The sequence below is a fragment of the Dipteris shenzhenensis genome, chromosome 21 (genome assembly GCF_047967505.1).
Source record: "Dipteris shenzhenensis isolate YYH24624 ecotype China chromosome 21, Dip_SZ_1.0, whole genome shotgun sequence".
Taxonomy (NCBI): Eukaryota; Viridiplantae; Streptophyta; class Polypodiopsida; order Gleicheniales; family Dipteridaceae; genus Dipteris; species Dipteris shenzhenensis.
The window spans coordinates 47,693,269-47,713,057 of NC_141616.1; the positions used below are offsets into that span (position 1 = coordinate 47,693,269).

The window sequence follows — 19,789 nt, forward strand, 5'->3', positions numbered from 1 at the left end:
CTTGTGTGGGCCTCCTGATGGAACTCTGCAACCACACCTTTCTGCTGCTCCCTTGAACAACCACACCTTCCTGCTGCCCCCTTGAACAGCTGACTCTTCTACAGACTGGACGGACCCAGTCTGGAGTTCTTTTCAGCAGACTTTCCTGCCCGACCTGGCCATGTGGCAACCTGCCACTGGCCCATTTCCATCCATGCCTGTTCCTGGCTATTTCTGGGTCTTTGCCTGTGGCTCAAACCAGTCCCAAATCTGTGGGAGATCTCCTGCAGCACCTTTTGGATCTGACCTGCTCTGACCTTCTGGTGCAACTCCAAACAAATCTGGTTTCTTGTGGCAAGACAATGCTAAAGCAGTTTACATTTCTGTATGTCTCATGTTTTGAAAGCTGGTTTTATGGTGATCTCATAGTTACAATATTTTCTCTAAACTTTAAAGTTATGAACTTGGACAGCAGCAGATGTGTCATATGCATAGCTTTCTGCAAACATAGGGGCAAAGGAAATAAAATTTTCGATGCTTGTTGCATGAACATCTTAAATGATTGCATGCTATCAAGGATATAACCGCTGTAATAAATTGGATGTACCATCTAGGATGTTTTTGGACCAACTCACAAGTTGATTAATGCATTTTATTATTGTTATTTTGTACCTTAATTCTTGATGCTCTTTATGGGCACAGATTCTTAATGTGGGGCATAAGAAATTTCCTAAATGCAAACCAAAGGTCTGATACTGCTGTTTAATGTAGGTCACAGTCATTCAAGGTCTCCTGCTAAAGGTCGGTCAAGCAGATCAGCTTCTCCTTTCAAAGCTGGGCTTCATAAAAGGTTTTGTCCCTTGCTGTTTCTTGATGCTCGGTAGTTCCAAAATCAATTGTCGTGCAGTAACATGAAAGCATAAACTTTCAATTCTTTTTTTGAAAGGTTATCATCTCAGAAATTGGCAGAGTGGTTCTTAGGTTTATCAACATCGTAAGCTTTAATAGCTCTGCACATATTACAAATGTCGATGTGTTCAGATGGTTTCATTTGTTTTCCTATTCAAAAGGTGCACATGCCAGGTGAACTAATTTGTACCAGCCAATCAAGATGAATCACTCTATAATAGTGATGTTGTGTAACTTTTGATCATTGGTTTACTTTAGAGTAAGTAGACTAGATATGTGTTTACTCATAATATCGTTTTGGCCACTATTTCATTCTTTACGCATTGGTATTGCAGTGACCACAATGATAAAAAGAGACAGCGCCTTGATGGTCCAGATGCACACCTCAGTGATCTCTCTGCAGACATGGAAGATGCAAATACTTGGGTTGATGAAAGTCCTCGAAAAGCTATGAAATCATATTCTCCGGATCCCAAAGACACACTTGACGTGGAGGTTGTTTTTCACTTTTAAATGGCTTGCTAGATTGCTACTGTTAATTATTTTTGCTCAAGGTTTGTGTTGATTTCTGAACAAGAAAGCAATTATCCCAAGAAATGTGAGACATGCGTGCGGTGCGTTCACACACATGTGCATATTGTTTATCGACATGTATGTGTGTGTTTACATGAATACCCATATATACATACATACGTACACATGTATGCATGTAGAGAAAGAAAGAAAGACAGGTATATTAACATCCACAAAAGACCAAATTGATCTATGGGACCTATAAAGTAGCCATTACATAAAGAGTTTCAGGTGGGAATGTGTGTATAGCATCTCTGTTGGAGTGCATGAAGCTCCTATTATATGGCATTCCAAAATTTTGCTACTTGGCAGTGACAAATTCAAGAATGAAAGGAAGATTTCTATTACAACTGTTTAAGATTGAGAGTCATTGGGTCTAGGCTGGAAGTCCCGGATAAGTGCTTTGCCATATATCTAGACAGGCCATTTGCCGTCCTTCCAAGCTTCTCTTCCTTGATTAAGTCTTGTGGTGGAGTGGTTGGGAGTGAGCTCTTTTACTTCCTTCTGCATTTTGCATAGAGTTCAGAAAATAACCTGGCGTATGTCTTTGGAAAAGGAGCAGGAGTGTTTAGGGCTGCCAGTGTGGAGCTCTTCCTCGTAAATCCTTGTTCTTGTTGCTGTTGTCCTTGAGGGTTCGTGTTGTGCCTCTTCTCTCCTGACACCCCAGCTGTCCTAATCCTTGGATTGGGTGGGAGATCCTCTGAATCCAAAACTTTACTCTAGGGAGGAGGGAGATAAAGAGCCTATGGCACTAAGGGCTACAGAAGGTGGGGGGGGGACTGAGTGGAAGAGGAGTTGAGCAGAGAATGGGAGAGGAGCAGAAGTGAAAGAGGAGTGGGAGAGGCATTAAGTAGGGAGGAGCGGCTGTGATGAGAGGAGGGGAAGAGGAACGGAAGCAGAACAGGAGCGGGAGTGTTATGTACCTAGTTGCTAATCCTCGACTTAATACATCCAGGTTAGGGGCCCCTGGGATTAAAGGAAGTAGGCTAAGGTGGGGCTAGAGGACTTGAACATTAGCAAAGGGCTAGTGGGCTACTTTTAGCAGGCCGGTACACATGTCTGGTTTAGATTTTGAGCCTAGACTGCTGCCTTCTACATGGTGGATCATGAGATGCTGTGCAAAAGCTTCCTTGGGAACGGGTTTTAGTGGTATGAGATCCCAGAGCTATAGGCATGGGCTTGTGGGAGTTTGATCTCTAGCCCACAAGCTCAGGGGTGGCTGGGAGGTGAGTTTAGCCTTTTGTATGCTGATTGTTGTTTTACACTGTGTTTAGGTTAAAATTGTAGAGGGGACTTTACAAGTGGTATCAAAGGTGCCAGGTATGAGTTTGATCAAAGGTGCTTTTGCAAGCTGCTGTTGTGTGATGAGGTAGGAACTGTTGTGATTTATGGAGTGTAGAAGTTTGGCTCGCAGCAATCTGTGTATGCAAACCCTCAGGACAAAGGCATGATTGCAAGGTATGCAACTGCAAGGTGTCAGGTATGAGTTTCATCTGTGCAAGGTTCTTTTGCAAGCTGCTGTTGTGTGATGAGGTAGGAACTGTTGCGATTTATGGAGTGTAGAAGTTTGGTCTCTGTATGCAAACCCCCAGGGGGTTCAAGGTCCTGCAGGGGGGGGGTTGGCGCTGCACTAGGTTTTTGGTGAATGAATTGGAGTGAGCTTTTAGTGCTGGTTTGTTTGAAATCAGACTGGTATACTGCTAATAAATTCACTGAAATATGTGGCTTGTAGGGGGCAGCAAACTGGTTGGAACCCCTGTAGGTGTCTATTTAGGCGAATCAATTGCTGCAGTTATGCACAGTAGATGCAGACCTGCTGCACGTCATTTACTGGTATGGGGTTATTATTTTTTGCTGGCAGCTGCAGCAGTACTTGATCGCTGACTAAGGTGCTGCATACCAGTGCTCATACAGGTGGTGTGATTGTAGGCAATCCTACCTGACAGGAGCTGCAACAATCACGATTCTTTGTGTCAGCCTGATGCATTTTGGCATAGGGTGAAACCTCTTGAAAGCAGAAAAGCAAATGGCTTTTGTGAGCTTTTGGGAGAGCTTACCAGGCTGATTTTGGGTAGCTTTAGGACCTGCTTTCTAAAAGCAAAGGGCCTAGGTTATTAAAGACTGTACAGCCTACAAGACATTAAACAGCCCATAAACTGCTACCCAAACCTGCAGATCAACCCCACAGAGGTTGCGGACTAGCTTGTAGACTGTATCGATATCTGCAACAGATTCTTGTGCACCTGTTTGGCAGCGAATTGCATCTGCAAATCCTCTCTCTCTCTCTCTCTCTCAGCCCTGCCCCCTCAGCCACCCTCCCAATCCCAGCCTGCTGTTGCGGCGCACTGCACCGCCAGCTACCACGTGACGGCTTACTGCTGTCCCGCGATCTGCCACACCTGTCCACCTAGGCTGCTGTGTGCAGCCCCGACCTGGGCTGCTAGAAGCAGCCAAAGGCACCGTCTAGGCTGCCTTTTGTTGCTGGAACCTGTGCACGACAGGCGCACTGCCCCCAAGGGCCAAAGGACTGCTCCTAGGCCCCCGCTTTGTGCTAGGAGCTGCAAGCAGCACCAGAAGGAGGCTTTCTTTTGGCTGAAATTCTTTCCCCCTTTGCCTTTGCCTTTGTGATCTGTGGCAAAGGTTGGTTTGCATTAATGGAAGCAGCCCAGTTTTGACGACTCGGCTCCTCCCACAAGAGTAGGGAAACAAGGTGATGAAGGTGTAGTGGTTGGGGTTACCCATGGCCACTAACCTCAATGTCGTAGCAAAGCGCTGGTATGAATCAGGTATGCCATCCGATGTGGTGTACACTACCTGAGAATCTGGTATAATCTCATCAACTTTGATGAGCTGCTCTCTAAAGTCCTTGACGTGTGTGAGATGCATCCATGCTGTCCTCTTCAGCCAAAAGGCAACCCTGGCCTCATCTCGAATCTGATATAGATTGGCCAAAGTGTCCCATGCTGCCTTGGCTGTCTTGTCAAACCGAATGTGAGGTATAACAACCCTCTTGCTAGACATTGCAATCAAGGCACGTGCCTGTGCATCCCTTTGATCCCAGTGGTAGATGAACCGGAAGTGGCAATAGAAGGTGCGGTGGCAGTAGATGTTTGTACTGAGAGACAGATCTAGTCTCTGATCTAGTTACAATACCCCAGAAATTCTTGGATACCAACAAGTGGTGCACACTATGTATGACCACATGGCATAGTTGGTACCATCAAGCTTGTACGGCAGCATAAAGCCTGTGATAGACTATTGACATCCGTCAGTATGCATGGTTTATTGTGGTCTTTGTCACCAAGCTGTAAATATTCCAAAGTCAAAGCATAAGTCGACCATTTATTGATCATAATTAATGAGTTGTTCTTTTATTTTAATTATGTTCAAAGAGTTACTTTCATTTGGTCAAATTATTGACTTCGGTCAAAGATACTTAACCTCGGTTAGGAAGATTTGGCTTCGGCCAAGATAGTTAACCACGGTTAACCAAGGAATCAAAGCGTTGACTTCGGTCAGAGAGTGTTGACTTTTGTCAACGAGACTTGGCTTATGCCAAGAGGGTTAACTTTGTTAACCAAGGTGTGCCAACTTCGGTTGGAGAGACTTGGCCATAATTAAGGCGCTTTGATTGATGGTCAAGCCCCTTAATTACGACCAAGAGGGTTGACCTCGGTTTACTAAGAATTGTGTTCTATGTTTTGTTCACATGTTTGCTTGGTGGGGACGCCCCCAATGACTAGGATTAGTCCGCAGATTATTATTTGCACGCAAAGCACTGACCATTAATGGGTGCCATGGTTGTGCGCTTTAGTTAATAGTCGAAGGTACTAAGAAAGATTGAAGAATCAAGCAATATGGGGCTAGACGAGCGCTTCGAAGATTAGTCGCGTGACCAAGTGCTTCGAAGACTCTAGAGTTGCCCCTAGTGGCATGTTATTAAGAAAGTAGATTAGATTTTGACACTCGGCATATTGCCAAATGAATGAGCCTTGAGCTATTTGTAAAATCATTCACGTTTTGAATTTTTGTAACACAGCTCTACGCTGATTTTGTATTCTGATTATCTCGCATGAATAAAGACCTTCTTTAGGGGGGTCCAGCCCGACTGTTGTCTTGGGCCGTAGTGTGCTGAGAAAGAAAGAAAGTTTATTAAAGTCTTCGGAAGACCGATGGGTCTATGAGATTGTGAAAAACCTGATACAATGAGCTGTGGTAGTGGAGCTACTAAGCGAGCATCCACACCAATGCAGAATGCAAAAAAAAGCAAAATGGCAGTACTAAGTACAACATAGTCATATCTTGACTATATATATCAATCTCAGCATCATCGTCGGCATCATCATAGCCACCACCATCATCATCATCATCATTAGTAGGACATCAAGATGGATAAGGCTATGGAAGTGGAGACATGAGGTCAGCAATAGAACGCTGTCGCCCCCTCAAGGGTGCAGTCCTGGTACGTCTCCTGGTCGTAGCTCTGCGTCTAACCAGTGTCGCAAGAAACGTTTCTAGAAATGTTTCTAGATTTTTACAGGCGTTTCGTCTAGAAACGCCTAAAAATACTATAATTTATAGAAGTTATATATACTTCATAATCGCATATGGGATCGACACGTTAGCCCCGATCCTAGCAAAGCTATTCAATGACGTTGTTTGCCTTGGCTTCCCCCGCACTTGGATACTCAACACCATCACCCCCATCCACAAGGTAGGGGATCCCATGGACCCGAGTAACTACAGGACTATCATGATTGGACATGTGATGTTGAAGATCGATGCAGCTATATTGGATGCATCGGTCGGCCTGTTCGCAGAGATGAGAGGGCTCAGAGCAGAGGGTCAGGCCGGTTTCAGGCGAGACTAGATCACGGAAGGAGAGGGTATACTGTTGCTTTGTGGATTTCCGCAAAGCCTTTGACACAGTACCTCGAGCTCGTCTTATCACACGCCTACAGACACTGAGATTTGATCAAGAGATCATGTGGGTAGTCATGGCACTGTATGAGAGAGTCTCAGGCCGACTTCGTACAGGCGTAGGTTGGACAGATGAGATCCTGAGTACCATAGGGGTCAAACAGGGTTGTCCCTTATCACCGACCCTGTTTGGCCTCTACATCAATGAGCTTGAGACTTTCATGGGGACGTTCGGAGGGACCGGTTGCTCACTTGCCAGGATCATCATCAGGATTCTTCTTTATGCAGATGACGTGGCACTCTTGTCGTCCACACCCGAGGGGCTCCAGCGACACCTGGATGCACTGCAGGCTTTTTGTTTATCGCATGATTGGGAGGTCAACCTTGGCAAGACCAAGGTCAGGATCTTTAACACCTCTCGAGCAAACGTGCAACGGAAATAGTTTACTTTTACTTTGGGTGGGTCACCAGTTGAGATCATATTCTCATACACTTACTTGGGAGTCATCTTCTCCGGTCCGATCTTCACGATGAGACCAGCGATGCAGGCCAGACTGAGCAGGGGATACACCTCACTGGCTCGGCTAGAGAGACAGCGCTTTCACTCTCACTTCCAGGACCCTTGGACCAAGGCTCTTCTCTTCGACTCCTTGGTCCGACCAGCCGGTATGTATGGCAGCCCTTGTTGGGGGCCTGACATGTCAGAGATAGAGTGGACACGGGTGGAGCGCTTGCAGATCCTCATGCTCTCACGGATGATTCGGGGGAAACGATCTATACCACATCACATCATTCAGGCCGAGTTTGGTGCTTCTCCACTCCAACTAGATGCAGCCTTTCAGACCATCACATATCTACACCGGGTTAGATCATATGGGGACTGCACATCAGGAAGACAGAGGTTGCCATGGTTGGCTCTCGATTGCTCCATGAGGTTGGCAGCAGGGGGAGACGAGCGATGCTAGTATGCACGGACTCACAGATGGTTTGTGAGACTAGGGTCCCACGTCGATAGGATACGTCCTTTTCAATACAGTTTAGATGCCCCCCTGGTACTCCCACCCACCATCCCGATTGGGCCACATGCCAACCAGGTCATTCGAGAGGATCTCCTGCAGCTACACACCTTTAGGACCTGGTTGGAGCCGAGGGAGCTTCCAGTGAAGCTGAGTTTCTACAGAGATTACTGTCTTCGCATTTCGGAGGAGGGATTCATCACACCACCGGGGTACACTGAGCTTCATATGCCTCACTCACTACGGATCTCCATCGGACAGTTTCAGGTATCATCACACCGCCTTCGCATAGAGAGCGGCAGAGCAGAGGGGATTCCTAGGGAGCATCGCTTATGCATATTGTGCGACTGTCAGGAGGTCGAGTCGGAGGAGCATTTTATTTTCAGGTGCCCAGTGTACTACGAGATCCGAGGTCGCTACCACTGCCTCTTCAAAGACGGCTCCGAACTCCTTTCCAGATTCCTCGCCTACCCAGATCAGAGATGCCTCGCGGCCTTCATTCACGAGGGAGTCCGACATAGAGAGTACTTACTCAGGCGACGGGGCTTGGCCACATCATCAGACACCTCTTAGAGCAGGATCAGAGAGTTCTTCCCATCGAGTGATATTGATCGTCCAGTCTCTAGCCGCCGACGTGACAGAGACCCTGATCCGACGATCGCAGCACGACACACGAGACATCGAGGGGACACACAGATCACTGTGGGGGACCTCCCGTCATTGTTTAGACCCGGGATACGTCCTACGGGAGTCACGGTGGATCTGGTCTTGCGTCGAGCCTCGTCCAGGAGACCGAGACGCATGGCACCCCTTGACAGGCACCAGCGTCCCATCATCGGCTATGCACCAGCCAGGAGGACATGACATACGGAGGATTCCGCTCCGCTCCAGTCCGTTTCTTTTCATTGTTACATTCAGATGTATTTGATTATGTATGATCAGACTTAGGATTCAGCATGGGTGATGATGCTCGTTTCAGTAGCTCCACCCCTACTATGATTTGTTTGTTTTCTTTCAGTCTCATAGACCCATCGGTCTTCCGAAGACTCTAATAAAATTTTTCTCTGTTTCTTTAATAATTTCAGAATCAAATTTCAAGATTCAAGATTCAAGATTCAAAATATAACAAAATGTATTATGTATTACTGTTTACATCATACATGTAACATGCCATAATGATATACTGGTAACTGTATGGTGTAAATTGTATACATAATCAAAGCTTGTCGCCTGCAAGCCAGTTGCTAACAACTAGACAGTACACTCTAGTCTTGACTCTCTAGAGCTAGGGACCGCTACCCTCTCGAAGATTTGCTGCCTCATCACTGTCATCATTAGCACTGGAATTAGCAGATGGATCTGCATCCTCTGTGGAGGAAGAGGAAGTGCCACCCTCGAACCAAGCAGGGGGCTCGCAACTGATCTGAGTCCGCACTGTCTACGAATGCCTCCTCCTCCTCCTCTGGCTCATCTTTGCCTTAACGTCCTTAGGATGACGATGGAAGAAGAGATACCTGTGATTCCCCTCGTGAGGCTCATGCTCGACGTTGATAACCACGAATCTGAGGTGTCCCTGTATCCTCTGCAACAGCAGCATCACGTACTTGTGGTGCACGAGCTCGAGCCATCGAACGTGTCTGATGTTGGAATCAAAGCATATCTTGTCGCAGGAACTAGTAAGCATCGTCATTTTCTCGACTATGATGGATGATGGACATGTCGACAGGTTTTAGCTTGATCTTGTCAGGATTGACTTGCTTGGGCTTCCACTCGATGCTACTGGTACCATCTGCAGACCTGTGCTTCTCAAGTAGACGTAGGTTGGCATTGACATATACCAACCTAGTGAGCTGCTCCACGCTCAACTTGACATAGTTTACAAAGCATAAAGAAGTCAATTCTCACGACTTAAGAATTGTTTTTCAAAATGTTACAAGCTTGAAGCTATAGCCTATAAATAAGAACTATAAGAAGTTAGAACGAACTTGTTTCTCTTCCTGGTGTGTATGTCTGCACATATGCTCCATATCCTCTCAGCTGGACCTGATGTGCAATCTTGCGAGAGGATGCGGAGAGCTAAGTTTTGCAATGAGGGATTCAAAATCCCAAATTTCTCCCACCAAGTAAGAGCCAACAGCCTGTTGTCTCTTTCCTTTGCAATTGCACGGGAGAAATGACCCATGTCGTTGCGGAACTTCACTATGTCCTTTTCAATGCTATTGCAATTTGCAATACAGAAGAAGACAATATAAATAATTAGATAAATCATAAATCATAAATGATAATAGAAAGCACTTAGTAGTGAGCAGGCTGCAAACTTATATGCCATGCTACCTCACCTATTCTGGACCGATGAGTCACATACTTTCTCCAAGTATAGGGTCCATCCGTTCACAAGCACCCGATCATTCCATTTAACAGACTCCTTCCACAAGGGATGGAGTATATGTGCAACAATGTGGATTGGCCTATGAAACCAATGCCATCTCTTGCTCCAAATTCCTAATATGTCATCCATTCTGAAAATTTACCAAAAGGAATCAAGTTAGAGGCTAGAGCTAGGAGAACTGAGTATTAAACTTACAAGTTTCAACTTATATGTACGTGCTTTGGTTGAGGATCTCAATAGGATAATCCTTCGTTGCTTTTCAAAGCTTCAGCATGAACTCGTATAGCAAGCCCATAGTACAACCCTCATGGTCAAAGAGTTGAAGCACGGAGTACAAGGGCTCTATGAACATCTGAATGCAAAGGGCTTCCTGCCAAAACTTATTGTCCAGCAGGCAATCTCGAGTCACTCCAATCTAGTCAATCTGAACTTGTCATCATGCGACAAAGGCTCTCTTTGGTCTTAACCAGCCTACGAATGATAAAGTTTAAACAAATTTAAACAATGAATAATTTGAGGAATTGATTCTTGAATGATGAAAATTGAATCGTGATTCATGAATCATACTTGCTAAGAACCAGGAAGATGTAGCCAAAGCATGTCTTTGAGGGTCTCACAAGCTCCCACTTACACTCCCTTTTGAATAGGGCCAGTGCATGTGGCTTACGAGTGATATAAGTCACTAGCTGCATTGCTTTTTCGACCACACTAGACACCCAAGGCAGCTTTCCAATATCCTCCATCATCAAATCAAGAGAGTGTGAGGCACAAGGTGTCCATACTATCTTGGGATACTTCTCCTCAAGAAGACTTCCCATTCTCTTGTAGTTGGAGCCATTATCGGTGATGACTTGCACCACATTGTCCTCACCAATCTCCTTGATGGCTGCCTCAATATGACCCCATATCCACTCTCCGGTGATGTAAAGGCCGGCATTTGAAGCATCAACCACCCTCAAGAATATGCTTCCCACACAACTAGTGACCAAGATATTAATCATATGTCTCCTCTTCGTGTCACTCCATTCTTCGGAGACGATGGTGCATCCATACCGACTCCAAGCTTCCTTGAGTCCCTCCATGTCTTTCTTAATTAATCCCACCTGCTTCTTCAAACGTGTGGTGCGGAGAGTCTCAGAACTAGCAGGTGCAAGGGATGATGCTCTTGCTCTACCAACAGCTACAAGTGCATGATAAAACTTCTTGTAGGCAGGAGTCCTTGCAACATTGAAGGGAATATTGCAAGCGTAGAAAAACTGCTCCTCTGCAATTTCAGCCTCTTGCTTCAGGCGTGGTGCCCAAGTAGCCTGTATAGGAGTAACTCTCGGAGTGATAGTTGCTGGACCACGCGGCCTCTTTGCAGGGGGATGTGGAGGGGCTGATGGCATAGCGGACAGCCCAACTGATACGAATGCCGATGGAGTGGTGCCATGTAGAGGCTGAGTAGAGGCACTCCCATGCACTTGTGATGTCGATGTAGATGGAGTATACCCGTGCCCCTCATGCTGTGAGTGAGAACACTCCACTTTCCCGGAATCTGACTGGGATGATGTGAGAGTGACGGTTGCCTCTATGTCCAACTTCTGCTGCTCAACCAACACATTAGCTTGAAGAACTTGATCTGTGATCACGGGATGGAGGAGGGATCGAATCTCAGCAAATTTGGATGGGGTACCTCCATATGCCAAGAAGATCCCCTCTGGAATGGCATGGCAAGCACTCTTACCTTAGCCTCCGATCCATAAAAAATGTGCTCGAACTCGAGGGGCAGATCTCGTCAAAGTGTCACCACAAAACTTGCATACTGACCTCCTCGTGCTAGATGTGTCGTACCTCTTTATAAAAACGGTATCCTGCCATACATCCCGTCTTGTGCTTCCACTCGGTCCACCAGCACGTCTTGAGGCCATGGTATGGGAGTAGAGAGTAGAGTAGAGTAGATTGTAGAGGGTAGACCGTAGAGGGTAGACTCTAGACTCTAGAGTAGAGGGTAGACTCTAGAGTAGAGGGTAGAGGCTAGAGGAGAGTAGAGGGTAGAGGAGAGTAGAGGGTAGAGACTAGAGTAGAGGGAAGAGTAGAGTAGAGTAGAGGGTAGAGGGTAGAGGGTAGAGTAGAGAGTAGACAGTAGAGGAGAGTAGAGAGTAGAGTAGAGGGTAGAGTAGATGGTAGGCACTAGGAGCAAGGCAAGCAATAGAGCAGCGCGGGAGAGGAGCCAAAAAACAGAAACGGCGGCCAAATTTGTAAATAAACTTGTTGTAGCGAAATTTTGACAGCCAGGCGTTTCGCCCTAAATGGTCGTTTCGGGCGTTTCTAAGAAACGTTTCTTCGCGTTTCGGTGTCCCGTAACGTGTTTTTTGGTGACACTGCGTCTAACTACGGCCACTGTGACCCTCCTCAGTCGGACTCCGACCCGAAACAAGGAGGGGATGTCCCCAAGTATGCTCTGTGAGTCAACCCTCTATTTGAGCTGGCGGGTCACAGGCTCTGGGTCACGGTCAGATTGAGGTCTTGCCTCGTGGGGGTCTATGTGATCTGGCTGAAAGAACTCCGTGATAGAGCTCTGAGAGGTAACAGTCGAGGGAGAAGTCTGCTCCTATCTCCGTGCCCAGAGTATCCTATTGCGGTGTTTGAGCACCTCATGAATGAAACCAGCCAAACATCGCTGGTCTAGGTAGGAGAGGAAATGGGCCAAAACCCCATAACTATCTCTGAAGGGGCAGTAGAAATCTCATAGTAAACAGGACACCTAAAGATGAAATGCTCCGCTGTCTCAACCTCCTTCATGTCACACATTGTGCATATGCGCCTCTCCTTGGGTAGCCGCTCTTCTCTTCCGCTCTCGATATGAAGTCTGTGTGAAGAGACCCGGAACTGCCCAAGGGATATCCTCAGCGAGTGGGGTAGGTGAATCTGCGTGTATCTTGGTGGATCAATGAAACCCTCCGTTGTGATATGTAAGAAGTGATCTCTGTAGAAGCCCAACTTCACTGGAAGATTACTCGGGCCCAACCAAGTTCGGAATGTGTGTAGCTGTAGTAGATCCTCACGGATAACCTGGTTGACCTCGTTTGATAGGAGGGGAGAGAAAGGAGCATCCACGCTGTACTGGAAAGGAGGTAGTCTTTCCATGTGGAGCCCTAGTCCTGCAAACCATCTCTTTGTGCGTGCATACCAGCACCTCTGATCTCCCCTTGCTGCAAGTGCCATAGAAGAGGACAATGCTAGCCATGGTATCCTGCTACGCCCGGATGTGTAATCCCCATACTCCTTGACTCGGTATAGATACGTAATGACCTGAAATGCAGCATCTAGTTGTAATGGGGGTGACCCAAACTCCGTCCGAATGATCTGGTGAGGGACGGATGGCTTACCACGGATCATCCATGATAACATGAGAACTTGTAGCCGCTCCACCCTATCCCACTCTGTATCCGACAAGTCTGGCCCCTAGCATGGATTGCCATACATCCCTATTGGGCGGACCAAGGTGTCAAAAAGCAACCCTTTGGTCCGTGGATCCTGAAAGTGAGAGCGGAAGCACTGTCTCTCTAGTCTAGCCAATGAAGCATATCCTTTGCTCAGGCGCGCTTGCATCACGGGTCTCATGGTGAAGATGGGTCCGGAAAAGACGACCCCCAAATAAGTGTATGATGAAACTATCTCAATAGGGGACCCATCAAATGCGAAATGCTCATCATGCATGATGGCTCAAGATGTATTGAAGATCATAACCTTGGTTTTACCCAAGTTGACCTTCAAATCATGAGACTCATAAAAGGACTGTAGTGCGTCAAGGTGTCTCTTGAGCCCCTCTGTTAAGGAAGACAAGAGAGCCACGTCATCTATGTAAAGTAATATCCGGATCAGCGTGCTTGCGAGAGAGCAACCTACCCTACCTTGTGTCTGCATCACTGTCTCGAGCTCGTCGATGTAGAGGCCAAACAAGGTAGGTGATAATAGGCACCCTTGTTTGACCCCGATAGTGCTCATGATCTCGTCTGTCCATCCAGATCCTGTTCGGACTCTACCTGAAACTCGCTCATAAAGTGCCATGACAGCCCAAATGATCTTCTGGTCGTAACCCAAATCCTGTAGGCATCGTATGAGGTGGGCTCTCGGAACGGTGTCAAATGCCTTGCGGAAATCCACAAAGCAACAGTAAACCCTCTGCTTTTGTGCCCTCGCCTCCATGATACATCTGAGCGCAAGATGTGGTCCATGGTCCCATGATCCAGCCTGAAACCGGCCTGTCCCGTTGCTCTAAGTCCTCGACACTCCGTAAATCTGCTGACCTCAGAATCAAGTATTGATGCATAAATCTTGGACATGACATGTCCAATCATAATGGTCCTGTAGTTCTCCGGGTTCATGGGATCCCCTGCCTTGTGGATGGGTGAGATAGTGTTGATGGTCCCCAAGCAAACAGCTTTATTAAATAGCTTGGTTAAAATCGGGGCTAGGAGGTTAATCCCATATGCAATGAATTGAGTGCATAGTCCCTCATGATCCTTCGCTCGGCCATTATGAAGTTTCATTACGGCATCCTTTACCCCCCCCTTAGTGAAGAGGGTGTAGGATGTGGGGCGTGGCATATGTGATAGGTTAGGGGCTGGCTGATTTGGGATATCATAGAGCGTGCGTGCATAATCAGACCACACCTAAGTGTCAGTGAGTGGTGGGGGGACCGTCCCTCTAGAAGTCTCCCCCAGAAGTCCTTAGAGTTGTTAGTGAACAGAATGTTCAATAGCTCCTTCTCGTTCTGATGCACGAAGTCAAGTTTCTTCTTGCGTACCAGATGATGGTACTCGCGTAGTGTCTCTGGTTTGCTCGGAAGGCTGTTTTTTGTTTGGAATTTGAGCTGACGGCGTAAAGCCTTACACTCATCATCATACCAGCTATTACAGGGTATGGTCCCAAGTGGTGGTGGGTGGGTGGGGCGGGTGGTGTGGGGGAAGACGTGAAGAGCAGCCTTGTGTAGTGAGCGAGTGACTAGGGCAGCACGGTCCTCTAATAAGGGTATAAAGTCAATGTATGCGAGAAGTATGTACAGACGGCCAGAGTAAGTAGGTGAGTGATCGCGATCAAAGCGTATATCGTGGTAGGTGGAGTAAGAACTCAACGGGGTAGAAAGTGTTGTGCGGCGGGGGTAGAAATGCTAAAGAAAAGATAGGTATGATCAGCCCCTGGAGGGAGAGGCGCTACGGTAAAGTCAGTGATGCGAGATGTGAAGGCAGGGGATCCCATGATGTAGTCTAGAACACTGAAGCCTCCCCCATGTGGAAAGCAAGTGAAGCCACCTGATGCGGGCCATCTGTCTAGATCATTATAGATAATGAGATCATGCATCTTGCCGAGGTCTAATAGGGCCTGCCCATAGGATGTGAGCTGTCCTCGTCTGTCAGTCGAAACTCGTAGCATACCTGCTTTCTCAAGGTCAATGTCTGGCAGTAGAGTGGAATCATCCTTGAAGTCGAGGAGTGGTGCCTAACGAGTGCCTGTTCTCGCGTTGAAGTCCCCAACTAGGAGGAATCCCCTGCGGCTAGAGAAGTCAACGATGGACTGATAAAGACCAGCAAATGGGGATGTCTCATCCTCCCTTCGAATATCTCTGGCAAAGCGGGAGGTCTCGGGGGAGAAGTTGCAAACTGCAATAAACAAATCCCAGTCTGTCCAAAACGGCCGACTGGAGGTCGGCTATTCATGTGTTGAATCTGGATCCAGAGAAACCTGGAGTGTGGATCTCTTTGCTTCACTGAGATGGCCCCCAAAAGTGTGGATTTGTAAAGGACTGTGACTCCTCGTGACCCTCGAACCCCTTCTATATCCCTTGTCTCATCTCTGTAGGCGGACTCCCATGTATACCCGTTGACTACTGGTAGTGGGCGCTCTGGACTTTGATGTGTCTCTGTGTAAAAGACTATGTCGTGACCTGGATGTCTGGGTCTCATAGACCCCACCTCCCTATGCGAGAGGAGAGGTGGGTGCCCGACAGGTGCCTGTAAGGAGTCGTCCATCTCGTACTACTGCCCACTTTCCCTCTTTGTGGACCTGATCTCGCTGTTGCAATAGAAAACGCCTCTCCTCAACCTGTAGTGGAGTGAGGTCCTCGTCCATGGAGATTGCTGGCTAGTCTCGTAAGGCTGACCTACGACGTAAAGCCGAAAGTCGTGCCTGGGCGTCATGGAACCGTATGATAAGGGGCTGCTCTCGGTTGGGGTCCCTCCCAACCCGCCATGCTCTCACAATCCTGTGCTTAGTCGCCCCTAGGGTAGTGGTCACGAAGGTCTGCGCATCTGCCATCAGGGTAGCCTCAGTGCGGGGAATCCCACGTACTCTGATGTTGAGAGCCTTGCTGGCTCTCTGCTGCGACTCCAGGAGGGTAGCCGAAACGGTTACCCTTGCAGGTTCCCGTTTGGCTATGTCGACCCATTTGGACGTCTCCTCGATGGCAAATTGCATGCTCGCAATCTGTGTCTCCACAACTGGGGTGCTCCATGGGACTGTACGTATAGGAGTGAACTCCTGTCGGAGCTGTGAGATCTGTCTGAGCCCCTGAATAAGATCAGCCTGGACTCGGATAGCTTGAGACTGCTCCTGTATGAGACGTGCGTGCTCCTTGGTGAAGCGTGTCTGCTCCTGTGCGAAGCGTGACAGCTCCCTCTCGGGCTCTCGGATGCTCTAGACCTCCATCAGCAAGTACTTCCAAGCCTCTGATGGGTCAGCTCGTTTGTGCTCTAACGGATACTGAAAGGACTGTGGCCTGAAAGTGTGAGGAAGAGACTGGAGGTTGGGTGATGACTTGGTGAGATGGGTGCGGTATGGGGATGATAGTGGCTTGGAGGAGGCGATTCCAGCAAGGTGTGGGAGCGTGGGCTGACTGAGAGGCAGACGGGAGAGGAAGGTCGAGTAGTGCGGAACAATGTATGACCCCTCCAAAGTAGGTGTCATAATCGGAGAGAGAACTGTAGCGGGAGAAGAAGGGAGAGATGGTGTCAGTGACAACCTCTCTATCCTAGGGGAGGGTGGGGCAATCGATGTCATGGATAGGGGTATATAAGAGCCAGTAGCTGTAATTGTAGAGGCTGTGGGTGGAAGTGGAGCTGAAAGTGGAGCTAGAAATAGAACTAGAGCTGACGCTGAGGCTGAAGCTAAGGCTGAGTATGAGGATGTAGCTGAGACTGAAGCTGAGATTGAAGCTGAAGCTGTGGCTGAAGCTGAGGCAGAAGTGGGGCCCGCCTTTGCTTTGCTGTCCACTCCGAGTCCACTACGGTTGTAGCGTGTGTTCACATCTTCGAGTTTCAGCTGTGTCTGTTTTTCGGCTTTGTTGTCATCTTTCTTGGCGTCTTTATCCGTATCCTTGCCACCTTTTCCCATTTCGTTTGATTGACCCATGTTCGGTGCAGGTCTTAGTGCAGGAGCGGGAGTGGGAGTGGGAGCATGATCTCCCTCCCCATGATGGGAGGTACCCCCAGGGGGCTGAAAAGAGGCGGGGAGCGGGAGAGCTCAATGGAGGTGGTAGAAAGTGGGGCTGTAGATCGGAGAGAGAGAGAGAAGAAGAAGAATATATTATCGTCCTCTGAAGACCAAAAATCGGCCTATGGGACCTGAGTAATACAAAATCCTCGTACACAAAGACTCCTCCCTTGGAGGGGAGGGTATTAAGAGAAACTACCTTTATGTCTTAGGTGAGTTCCTGTGCTTGAAAAGCTTATAGACAAACGTTCCTAAAGCTGGGGGTGACCCGCTATGTAGCATATCAGCCAGTCTGTTATGTCCCTCGAGAAGAGAGCTAAATGCTTTCCGGATGTGAGCATAGTAAGGGCATATCATTACCATGTGTTCTTCAGTTTCTGCCATTCCCTGGTCACATAATTGGCATATTCTGCTCTCTTTTGGCATATCTTTCCATCCTCCTATTTCAATCTGCAGCTGGTTTGATCGGGTGCGAAGTGAGGCCAAAGCTCTTCGCTTATGTATTGCCATAGGTGTGCAAATGTACTTCTGCGTGGCTGTTTCTCTTCCTGTATAAGTAGCCCAATATTCGGGGGGGAGAGAGAGAGAGAGAGAGAGAGAGAGAGAGAGAGCTGTTTGCAGAAATGAAAAGGTTTCAATGAGCTGCTAGTATAGATGAACAGTTTACAATTCGTATCAGAGCACAAAATCAGGATTTTCCTTAAGAGGCTGACGATTTAAGACCAAATCTCGTGATTGGCAAGTGTGCGCTGTTCTCTATCGTTAGAAAGGCACTACGTTAGACAATCATGAGGCTGACGGACGAGATATACAATCCCATGACCAGCGACAAAATTTGGAATCACTGGAATAAAATGCTACTATAAGCATATACGGAGCGTGAGCGTTATGCGCCATGCAAGAGAGCTTCAGAAGAATGAATCCATGCTCCTTCTGACGAAGGATTCAAAAAGAGAAAAGTAACTAATTGCCTCTATGATCAGATGGTCGTTATGGATGTCCACCACGGACAAAAGCCAAGAGATGCCTTATGTAAACGATGCACTACAATTAACAGAGGATGCATGATGGATAGTGCATAGGCTGCGTGGGGTAGAATCAAGGCTCTGAGCGAACACAAGTCTTGCTCGTTCAGTCAATGACCTTCTATCTTACGTGCGTGCATGTACTTGCTGCCAAATAATTGACGTGGTGCCTAGGAGACGAAGACCCGTTTGGCTTCGCGTGAACTTTTGGAGGACGACACGGTCTCTCTGGAATAGGCTCCTGCAAGAAAGCTTCCTGGCATGCAAGTATCGTGAAAGCACGGGCGTCTAACGGATATGGGGAATGGAGATCTTTCCGCATACAAACGCCTTCACGTAGGCGTGGACTGAGAAGAAATGAAAGGTGGCTAAGAGATGCTGATGTGGCGACTAAACTCGGGAGCAAAGCCCGTTTTTTGCAAAAGAGTCATCGGCCCGAAAAAGAATTTCTGGAAAAGGCCCCAAATGCGATTTCTGGGAACGGTTTTTCAGAAATAAGCGGGATCATCACTCCCCCCGCAGGCTTGAGCAAGGCGCCTGACAAGAGGCGTCAAGTCCGCATGGCCCTTATGGGCTGGGCCCGCCGGAACGAGGTTCTGGGGTACAAAATAAAGTGACGAGGATCAACGAGTGGGAACGAGAGCACGCGGGTACTAGCAGCTCTTCGGGCTTGAAGACTAGATGTGCAATGGCTTACATGGTGTGCTGATGTGGCACACACGTGCAAAGGCTGATGTGGTGCCATGATGTGGCACTGCCACATAAGCTGCTGACGTGGCAGCACAAGAGAGACACATGTGGCAGCTCTGCAGATGCTGACATGGCAGCCAGCTCATGTGCTGATGTGGTAAACCCATGTTGGGTTAGGCAACTTGACCACATTTAGTGACGGTCTGGTTAGGCTGGTTCAGCCAGATCAGTTTGGTCAGTGAAACCAGCTAGCTAACAGTTAATTGCTCTGGTTAAAGGCTCAATCACAGACTAACCAGATCAGAGCCAGTGGTCCGGTTAGTGTAACCGGCCGGTTACTCATCCAGTTACTGTCAAAAAAAAAGAAAGAAAAAAGGAAAAAAGGCAGTTGCAGAGACAGTTTTGCCATCAGTTTCCACCCATCTGTTAGTCATTTTCCTGTCAGAAAATCAGCAGAAAAAGAGGAAATCAGAATTTTGCAGAGATATAAAGATGCATGCCTTTGTACTCAGTAAAGGGGAAACAGATGCATTTCTGAGTGCTTCTTTACAGCAGCCAGAAAAGGGGTTTATGCTTTGAATTGACAACCTATTAGTGGCACAAGTTGTGACTAGTTGCAATGATGGTTTCACAGCAGCATGCCTAATCATCCCACGAGGGAATGGCAAACACTTATCAAGCTTAGCAGGTAGAGGCTATGCAGATAAATAAAGAGAATGCTTACAGAGAGCTGATTCAGTTGGGAGAGGCAAGAAGCGACCCTTTGTTTCAAAGGATGGTACAACCTCTCTTTGAGGAAGAGCCAGAAAAGCCTC

At 47.6% G+C, this 19,789-nt stretch overlaps 1 protein-coding gene across 3 annotated transcripts in view; it reads left to right on the forward strand.

The window, feature by feature from the left end:
• The window catches only part of LOC147888966 (Zinc finger C-x8-C-x5-C-x3-H type family protein), a 108,477-nt gene that overhangs the window by 49,454 nt on the left and 39,234 nt on the right, over positions 1-19,789 (forward strand). For all 3 annotated transcript variants that reach the window (XM_087392141.1, XM_087392140.1, XM_087392142.1), the window contains exons 3-4: positions 751-829; positions 1,224-1,383. In XM_087392141.1, the coding sequence (XP_087248267.1) occupies positions 751-829; positions 1,224-1,383 (239 nt within the window). The remainder of the gene's footprint in view (positions 1-750; positions 830-1,223; positions 1,384-19,789) is intronic.